General features: G+C 39.5%; 1 protein-coding gene across 1 annotated transcript; it reads left to right on the forward strand.

The window, feature by feature from the left end:
- Positions 1-5,476: 5,476 nt before the first annotated feature.
- Positions 5,477-6,690, forward strand: LOC101342591 (putative protein FAM172B). The gene has a single exon (XM_004378143.2). It carries the CDS (start codon positions 5,481-5,483, stop codon positions 6,564-6,566), a length of 1,086 nt encoding a protein of 361 aa, XP_004378200.1. The 5' UTR covers positions 5,477-5,480; the 3' UTR covers positions 6,567-6,690.
- Positions 6,691-10,795: the final 4,105 nt, after the last annotated feature.

Here is a 10,795-nt window from a genome sequence, read left to right on the forward strand (position 1 = left end):
CCACTGCACCACTAGGGCTCCTTCCAAAGTGGAAAGTTTCCTTAAAATCAAAATATACCAATTAAAATTATTTGCATCTGTGATTCTCGTGCCCCACCCACCCTCTTCTTAAAGATAACCACACCTAGAGTAGAACATGACAGCTGTTTCACCATCTAATCCAGGTTGGTAGAAGGACCTAGTTTGAAATTTTCATTAATGACTATATACTGCTCTCATTTTTTGTTTGATTCTATGTAAAATGACTAGAGTACTTAACGTAGGGAACTAAGTTCCTAGCAAATGGCCCTCACTAAATTTTTGCTGAATGAATGAAATAAAGGGTCAAATGCTATGCATTTTTAAGATCACTGGTAAAAATCAATCTTCTATCAGGTTTCTAGGGTTACGTGAGTTACCTTGGACATGTCACTTTATCTTTGAAAACCTCAATTTCTCCATTTATAAAATTAAATATATTAGCTAAAAATGTCAGGTCCCTTCCAGCTCTAATAATCTCATTCTTGAAACTTAAGGTATCTTATTCCAAGCCATTCATTAAAAAAAACTAAGCATATAAGACAATTTGATTCCCCCCTTCTTTATTATAATGGACCGTCTTTATTTTCTCGAGAGAAATGGATCACCTTGATTTGCAAAAGAGAAAACAAATATATATAGATTCATAGGATATTCTCTAAGAATAATTCATAAACCTTTGACATTTATTAACTCTGTGAAACCTCTATTTTTTTTTTCAAAAGCTTCATGTGTTTCTTCCCTCCTATGTATACAGTTAGAGGGCTTTTAAAGTGCTCTTTACTTCCTATGCCCTTGGCAGAAATCATAAAATTCTAACAACAATATTTAAATGCCTACTATGTACCTGGCACTATTCCAACAACTAGGGATAGAGTAGCAAACAAAACAAAGCCTCTGCTCCCATGGAACTTACATTCTAATGGAGGAAAACAAATAAGCAAATATAAGTTAGTTGGTAATAAGTACTTTAAAAAAAATGAAGGATTATAAAGAGAGAGGGAGTGACGCAGGATAGGAGAGGATTTTCAGATAGAATGGCTGGGAAAGTACTCTCATCAGAAAACACGTGGGCAGTAATCTGAAGGAAATGAAGCCATACAGCTATCTAGGGAAAAAGTGTTCCAGGTGGTGGGCATAGAAAGGGCAAATGGTGTTAGGCAATAGCATGCTTTGCCAGTTACAGGCAAAAAGACCAAATATGGCTGGAGTGAAGTCAGCAAGAGAGTGGTGGGAAATGATACCTGAGAAAGAGCTGAGAGTAAGATCATATAGCTAGCTGAGTAAGCAAGTGAGAGAATGGAGGGAGGTGACACTGGAGAACTAAGGGCCATGTGAGACCTTGCAGGCCAGGGTAAGGAATTAGGCTAGATTTTATCCTGAGTGAGAGGGGAAGCCACTGAGAATTTTGAGCAGGGGTATGACATCCAATTTAGATGTTTTGGAAGGATCATTCTGGCTGCTTTGTGGAAAACAGACTGCAGAGCTTATGCAAAGAGGTGAATGGGAGACTAAAATAAAGGTGAGAGTTGATGGTGACTTGGATTTGGGTGGCAGAATTGGAGGGATGATCATGATTAGATTATTGATATTTCAATAGCGCCTACAGATTTGCTTATGGATTGGATGTGGGGTATGAAAGAGGGGAGGGAGATATGCAGCATGAACAACTGAAAGAATGGTGTTGCCATTTACTAAGACAGGGAAGACGAGAGGGAGAATAGATTGAAGTGGGTATTTTGAACATGTTAAGTTTGAGATGCCTATTTGACATGCAAGTAATACATCAAGTAGACAGTTGGATATGAGTCTGGAATTCAGGGTAAAGGTAAAGGTTGGAATATAATAACCAAGCAAAACCTACTGCAATAAATTTTAAAGAATTGTCTAGCCTTTCATTCTACAGGGTACTCTCCACCTTGTTCTTATTCACTCCACCTCCACTGGTTCTTTATATGTTGTTATAGTTAGCTGCCATCGAGTTGGTCCCCAACTCATGGTGATCCCATGTGTTACAGAGTAGAAGTGCTCCATAGGTGTAAAAATGGTGTGGCAGTGTCATCTGACCTCCTCAAACTTCATGAGGGTGGGAGAGAATTATTATCATCATCAACAGCTCAAGGCTGATTCCTATGAGGCAGAGGTCAGATATGCCTCCACCCTCTAACCATCCCTCCCACGGCACTCTCTACTTATCTGCTGGGTTCTCTAATTCACTGCAGTGGCCACATAGAACTCACAGACCATACTCACGGTTATAGGGTTTATGAGGGAAGCAACAGGTTACAATTCAGGTTCAGCAACACAGGATACAGTTCAGGACAGCCTCTTCTCAGCCATGCCCACAGGCACGCCTCTGTCTGGCTCCTCAGCCTCTGCCCTGCTCAGGCAAGTGTTACAAAGCTCTTTTAGTTCTGCAGATGAGTGCCCGGAGTTACCACACTCTGCCAGTAAACCCCGGCCTGAAGACGCTCATCTCTCTCACTCTGTGTGTAGGCAAACATAGCTCCACCAAGTGCCCAGAGGCACCTCACTCCGTCAGCAAGCCCCCTGCCAGAAGGTGCTCGCTGTCTTGCTTTATGAGCCAGGAAGCCCACCGTGCCGTCTCCTGCAGGTCTCCTGCTTCTGCTGCCTCTGCTGCCACTGCCTCACTGCTGCTGCCACTCACTATCTGTTGCCGTCTCTTCTGTTACAGCTCTCTGTCTCCTGGGTCAGGGAACTTCTCAGCACAGTGATTCCTGGCCCAAAGGACACAGTCTGCTCCCATCTCTTCTTAGTGATCATGAGATCCCTTTCTCTGTTCTGGAATTGGCTCTCTTAAGCCTAGCAGGATGGCAAAACTGACCAACTCCCAGGTTAGGATTCTATGTACCTTATTTGCATGGTCCCACCCCCACAAGGGTGCCATGCACCTTACTTGCATTATTAGCAATGCTGTCCAATCCCCCAGTGGGCCACAAGCACCTCATTTGCATAGCCCCACTCAGTCATTTGTTGGGAGTTATAAAGACTGTGGTTAGATGGGCCAAATTAAGTAATTCATTGCACTGCAGTAGGGTTTTCTGGGCAGTAATCTTTACAGAAGCAGATTGCCAGGCCTTTCTTCTGCAGAGCTGCTGAGTGGGTTCCAGCTGCCAACCTTTAGGTTAGCAGTCAATCACAAACCACTGGCGTCTTCCAGGTTCCTGTTCTTTATATTGTTGTTGTTGTGTGCCCTCATAGCAACCCTGTGGGACAGAGTAGAACTGCCCAATGGGTTTTCTAGGCTATAATCTTTACAGGAGCAGATGCCAGGTCTTTTCTCCCATGGAGTCTCTGGTGGGTTTGAACTGCCAACCTTTTGGTTAGCAGCCAAGTGCTTAACCATTGGCAAACCAGGGCTTATGTTCTTTATATAAAACCCATTGCCATCGAATCTATTCCAACTCATAGTGACCCCATAGGACTATGAGTTGGAATAGACAGAGTAGAACTGCCCCATAGGGTTTTCTAGGCTGTAATCTTTATGGAAGCCGACTACCACACCTTTCTCCCACGGAAAGGTTGGTAGGTTGAAACTGTGACCTTTCAGTTAGCAGCGGAGCACTTAACCACTGTGCCACCAGCACTCCTTGTTCTTTATATACCTATATGCTAGTTTTGGTTTTCCAGTTTGTGAAGTTCCATTCTTTCTCCAGAGAATTGTTTCTCAACCAACTAGGTACACAAACACTTAACAAAGATGAAAAAGGGTAATCAGGTGCGGTACACTATATACTATTAGAAAATACTAATTTTGTTTGTTTTCTGATTGAAGGAAAAGTTAAATAGCTAATAAGTTTCATTCTTTATCTCATAAACTTTTAAATATTTTGTATCCTTCTCTTTATTTTTGGTACAGAGAAAGACAGTTTTCAGCACAGCATGTGAATAAACAAAGTATTTTTAGGTCTGAGAGATTACTGCTATTCTGTGCAAACCTCCACATCCGTTTCAAATAAAAAAATAGACTTTCCTTTTTGGAAAGCAATTTGACAATATTTGGTAAAATGGAAGACGTTGATATGACTCATAAATTCCACTTCTAGGTATATTCCCTAGGGAAACTTTTGATATGTGTACAAACATGTATGTACAAGAATGTTCATTGCAGCTTTTTTATAATGGGAGAACTGGAGCAACCTAAATGTTCTTCCAACAGGACAATGATTAAAGTATGATGTATTCAAACAATGGATTACTATAAATGTAATGGATTTACAAAATGAGCAAACGAACTACATTTATTAATGTGGAAAAAAATCACAATGTCAACTGAAAAAAAGCAAGGCTGGATAAGAGATATATGTAGTGTTTTTAATTTCACATTTCTGAAAGAAGAGGATTATCCTGTGTGAGGTACTGTGTAAGATGGTTTTTAAATCCATTAGTTCATTTAATTCTCATAACAACCTTGTGAAGTAGATGGTGTTATCCTTATTTCACATTTATTTGTTCAAAAAATATATATTACGTACAAGACACTGTTCTAAAGCACTGAAGATACAGCAGTGAATTAAAGTTTCTGCTCTCATGAACTTCATTCTAGTTAGGGAAGACATTTTAAAAATATGCAAACAATTAGGTGGTAATATGTGCTACGAATAAAAATAAAGCAGGGGAGAAAGATAGAGAGTAATAGCATAACTAAACTAACACTCAGAGAAGTTGAAGAAACTGAAACTCATATTAGTTTAGAAACCTGATGAAGGTCACTCAACTTAAAAATTTGGAGCTATGTTTAAACCTAAATCAACCTAATTCCAGAGGCTCTCCTGTTAAGGATGGTTAACTCCATCAGTCATTTACACTTTGGAAAAAATTAAATTACCCCTTCTCCTCACTTATCGACTAACTTGTTATATGACATTTTGCATTCACAACAATAATAAAAAATCTACTATCTGACTATTTTGCACATTAAAAGCATACATCTGGCAGTAATGAACATTAACGAATGTTGAGGTATGAGGCAAGAGGAACGCTGGCTTTGATGAGTAAGGTTATCTGTCGACTTGGCTGGACCATGATTCTCAGTGGTTTGGCAGTTATGTAATGATGTAATTTGGCAGTTATGTAGTGATGTAGTCATCCTCCATTTTGTGATCTGATATTGGTCATCTTCCATTTTCACATAATACCAATTTGGCATAACAACCTGATCTTTGGAACCTAACCATGTCGTTAAGTGAGTAGAGGGTATATTTCCATAGAAATACCTGAGATCGGCAACACTAGAAGAAAAGTTTTTTTAATGGAACAAGATGGAATAAAGAAGTCTAGATAGGTTGGGTAATTTGGACAGCCACAAAAACTTCCCTATGTACCTGTGGGGCTTGGGAGTCAGAAAATACCATTCGAAAAGTGAGACGAGTTTAAAATTTTACTTTTGTTTTTCTAGCACTGATATGCATTTTTATTCTTTTTATTTTCAGTGGTTACCAATGACTCAGGAGCTGAGCTTCCAAAAATTTATTGAACAGTCTGGCTTACTAGAAGAATTTAAATATGACTTCAATGACAAAGCTGAATTGAGAGACACTGAGACACAAAGCCCTTTTGTCTTTAACTATTATAAAAATGTCCATGAGAAGAATAGCAAGCGCTACCAGGCCCTTGGCCATTTGCTTGAGCAATACATCTATGAGCTTTTGGAGAAAATGTGTAAATTACAAAAAGTATATATCCCACTTGAGGCTGATAAACAACCAAGAAGTTTCTTTTTCATGAGTGAGAGTGCATTAACAAGTCATCCTTCTGCTCTTCTTGTCCTTCTTCAAGACCATGGGGTCTTCCGAGCTGGACAATGGAGTCAACAGGCAATAATACATCATGGTCTCCAACATGGAAGTCAGATACCATGTATTCAAATGGCATTACAGGCACATTACGGTGTAATTGTGCCAAACCTCAATGACAGTTTTGTGGACTTAAAGATGGAAAAAGAGTGGAAAAGCCTTCTAGCACAAAATATTGAGTCCTCTTCCCTAAAAATGGTTCAAGCTGAGAGCCTTTTATCTCTTCAGCAGCCTCCCCAGTGTATTCCAGATAGATTCAGCAACACCCCTGAAGAACACATGGCTTACATTTGGGATTACTTCATTTCAAAGACTGAAGGCAAGGATGTTGCCTTCATTGTACATGGTTACGGAGGCTTGGTTTTTATGGACCTGCTTGTTCGTAGAAAGTGGGAAGTGATGAGCAAAGTATATGCTGTTGCACTTATTGACTCTGAACACCATGTAGGACACCAGCTGGGAAGTGACGTACAATTATTAGCATGGATAAAGCACCACTGCCGTGAATGGGTGACAAGCCCTAAGCCTTTGGATAAACCTGCAGCTACTGTTTTGAAAAAAGAGTTTCCTATGGTTTCTGCTGGTACAGAAAAACACAGCTTAGCCCCTTCCTCTAGCCTAGAGTCCATTTTTAAATACTTTAAAAAAGCTTTGAAAGCCAGAACAACTATTAATTTCTCTCCAGTGCCAATAGCAACTAGAAGCTCCACAAAAAGAAAGCAAAGCACATAAGTTACTTTTTGTCATCTAAGATTTTTTTTCCCTCTGTAACTTTGCTGTTGTAGACACTAGAAGAAAAAAAACACTTTCAGCTCACACACAGTATCATGTTCTGGCTTGAGATTTGATTTATTACCTTTTAAAACCTTGAATATATTCTGTTTTGTAGCCTATTGATGAACCAGGAAGTCAAGTCAGTGCCATCATTAATACTTTACAGTATTAGTCAAGTTTGAGGACCTTTCTTGTGAAAAGTTACTTTCCTATGGTTTAATAGAATCACACCATACTGTAGTTGATGAAAATTAAATATTAAGTCAATCTTTGATTTCTGTATTGTTACTAATGTCACATTAAAATTATAAGTGAACATAAAAGATGAAATATCATAAGCAACACTCCATTCTTTGTATGGTCTTGTGTGTGTGCGTTTACTCATACTTTCAAATAATATTTGAGTAACTAATATGTGCCAGTCAAACTGGGTTTTGGGGACACAGTGGCAAACAAGGCCAATATTTATTCTTATGGAATTCACGTTGAACAAGAAATTACAAGTGTGAAGAGTATTAATAAGTGCCCCATGGAACAACTAACATGGGAGTTAACCATCCTCAGAGATAAGAGAATACTTCCCAGAGAAAAATATGCTTAGTCTGGAGAACAGTAGTAGTTAGCTATCAGAACAAAGTCCAAGGAAAGAAGTAGCAAAGGCAAAGATCCTGAGGCAGGAGAAAGAAGTCTGTTTCAGTTGGAGCTGAAAGATTGAGAGCAGCTGGAAAGTTAAGTTTGAGAGAGAAGCAAAGGCAGTTTATGGAAGACTGCATTAACCATGGTTAAGATTTTCGATTTCATTCTAATGACAATGAGAGCCATTGTTTTAGGAGAATATCATCAGATTCACATTTTAGAAAGAATACTGTAGTAGAAGCAGCACAAGCTTGAAAGCAGGGAGACCAATTTAAAAACCCTGGCAGTAGTTTGAGAAATATTTAATGAACTCTTAACAAAATTTTGTGATTGATTGGATATTACGAACAAGGAGAAGAGAATAACAAGAATGACTCCCAGATTTCTGGCTTGAGCAAAACTAGACGGATAGAAATACTGTTTGCTGAGATAGGGATCACTAGTAGAGAAGCTACATAAATATACACTGGCTTTTCCATAAATTTTAAATTTTGTTGTGTTTTAGGTGAAAGTTTACAGCACAAATTAGTTTTTCATTCAAAAATTATATACACAAAATTTTTTTGTGACCCTAGTTGCAGTCCCCACAATGTGTCAGCACTCTCCCCATTTGCCTTTCCACACTGGTTCTCAGTGACGATTCATACAGTTTTCCTGTCCCTTCCTGCCTTCTCATCTTTGCTTTTGGGCAGGTGTTGCCATTTGGTCTCATACACTTGACTGAACTAAGAAGCTCGTTCCTCACATGTTGTTGTTTGTTTCATAAGCCTGTCTAATCTTTGGCTAAAAGGTGGACTTGGGAAGTGGTTTCAATTCTGAGTTAGCAGGGTGTCCAGAGACCATAGTCTCAGGGGTTCTTCAAGTCACCATCAGACCAGTAAATCTAGTCTGGTCTTTTTGTGTATGTGTGAATTTCAATTTTGTTTTACATTTTTCTCCCGTTGTCAGGGACCCCTCTTGTGATCCCTGTCAAAGCAGTCAGTGGTGGTAGCCAGACACCATCTAGTTCTTCTGGGCTTAGGCTGGTGGAGGCTATGGTTCATGTGGTCCATTAGTCCTTTGGACTAATATATTCCTTATGTTTTCTTCATTCTGCTTTGCTCTGGACAGGATGGGACTAATAGATGTATCTTAGACGGCTGCTTGCAAGCTTTTAAGACCCCAGACACTACTCACCAAAGTAGGATGTAGAACATCTTCTTTATGAAGTATGTTATGCGAACTGATCTAGATGTCCCCCAAGACCATGATCCCCAACCCTGAGCCCCGGTCACTCATTCCCTGAAAGTATTTGGATGTGTCTAGGAAGCTTCCATGACTTTGTTTTGGTCAAGTTGTGCAGACTTCCCCTTTATTGTGTGTTGTCTTTCCCGTCACCAAAGTTAACACTTGTCTACTATCCAGTTAGTGATTTCCCCTCCCTGCCTTGTAACCATTAGACTGTTTTGTGTGTGCATGTGTGTGTAAATCTTTTCTAGGATTTTTAAAATACTAGTCTCATACAATATTTGTTCTTTTGTGACTGACTTAATTTACTCAGCAAAATGCCCTCCAGATTCATCCTGTTGTGAGATGTTTCCCCAATTCATCACTGATCTTTATCATTGTACAGTATTCCATTGTGTCTATGTATGATAATTTGTATATCCATTCATCTGTTGATGGGCATTTAGGTTGCTTCCATCTTTTTGCTATTGTGAATAGTGTGGCAATGAACATGGGTGTGCATATGTCCATTTGTATGATGGTTCTTATTTCTCTAAGGTATGTTCCTAGGAGTGGGATTGCTGGATCATATGGTATTTCTATTCCTAGCTTTTCAAGGAAGCACCATATTGTTTTCCAAAGTGGTTGTACCATTTTACATTCCCACTAGCAGTGCATAAGAGTTCCAGTCTCCTCACAGCCTCTCAGACATTTGTTATTTTGAGTTTTTTGATTAGTGCCAGTATTGTTGGGGTGAGATGGTATTGAAATGTAGTTGGGTTTTTTTGCCATTTTTTTAAATTGTGCTTTAGGTGAAAGTTTACAGCTCAGGTTAATTTCTCATACAAAACTTTACATGCATATTGTTATGTGACCCTAGTTGCAATCCCTATGATGTGGCAGCACACTCCTCCTTTCCACCACGGGTTTCCTGTGCCCATTCAACCAGCTCCTATCCCTTTCTGCATTCTCATCCTGCCTCCAGACAGGACCTGCCCATTTAGTCTCGTGTTATCTACTTGAAATAAGAAGCACACTCTTCAAGAGTACTTTATGTTTTATAATCCAGTCTAATCTTTCTTTGAAGAGTTGATTTCAGGAATGGTTTTAGTTCTGCATTAACAGTAAGTCTGGGGGCCATGTCTTCTGGGATTCCTCCAGTCTCAGACCATTAAGTCTGGTCTTTTTACAAGAATTTGAGTTCTGCACCCCACTTTTCTTGTGTTCCATGAAGGACTCTGTTGTGTTCTCTGTCAGGGCGGTCGTTGGTGGTAGTCAGGCACATCTAGTTCTTCTGGTCTCAGGCTGATGGAGTCTCTGGTTTATGTGACCCTTTTGTCTCTTGGGCTAATATTTTCCTTATGTCTTTGGTGTTCTTCATTCTCCTTTGTTCCAGGTGGGTTGGGACCAATTGATGCATCTTAGATGGCCACTCACAAGCTTTTAAGACCCCAGACAATACTCACAAAAGTGGGATGCAGAACATTTTCTTAATAAACTTTGTTATGCCAGTTGATCTAGAAGTCCCATGAAACCATGGTCCCCAGACCCCAGCCCCTGCTACTCTGTCCCTCGAAGTGTTTGATTGTGTTCAGGAAACTTTTTAGCTTTTGGTTTGGTCCAGTTGTGCTGATTTCCCTCCCCTGTATTGTGTGTTGTCCTTCCCTTCACCTAAGATAATTCTTATCTACTATCTGGTTGTGCTGACTTCCCCTGTATTGTGTGTTGTCCTTCCCTTCACCTAAGATAATTCTTATCTACTATCTAGTTAGTGAATTCCACTCTCCCTCCCTCCCCACCCTTGTAACCATCAAAGAATGATTTCTTCTGTGTTTAAACCTTTTCTTGAGTACTTATAATAGTGGTCTCATACAATATTTGTCCTTTTGCAACTGACCAATTTCACTCAGCATGCTTTCCAGACTCATCCATGTTGTGGGATGTTTTGCAGATTCATCATTGTTCTTTATCATCGTGTAGTATTCCATTGTGTGAATATACCATAATTTGTTCATCCATTCATCTGTTGATGGGCACCTAGGTTGTTTCCATCTTTTTGCTATCGTGAACAGTGCTGCAATGAATATGGATTTGCATATATCTATTCGTGTGACGGCTCGTATTTCACTAGGATATATTCCAAGGAGTTGGATTGCTGGATCGTATGGTACTTCAATTTCTAGCTTTTTAAGGAAGCGCCAAATTGATTTTCAAAGTGGTCGTACCATTTTACATTCCCACCAACAGTGTATAAGTGTTCCAGTCTCTTCACAACATCTCCAACATTTATTATTTTGTGTTTTTTGGATTAATGCTAACCTTCTTGGGGTGAGATGGTATCTCAT

Source organism: Trichechus manatus, unplaced genomic scaffold (assembly GCF_000243295.1).
Source record: "Trichechus manatus latirostris isolate Lorelei unplaced genomic scaffold, TriManLat1.0 scaffold00055, whole genome shotgun sequence".
NCBI lineage: Eukaryota > Metazoa > Chordata > Mammalia > Sirenia > Trichechidae > Trichechus > Trichechus manatus.

What these genes read in the sequence shown, in the direction of transcription:
- LOC101342591 (XM_004378143.2), top strand. Translation starts at nt 5,481, where the DNA reads ATGACTCAGGAGCTGAGCTTCCAAAAATTTATTGAACAGTCTGGCTTA.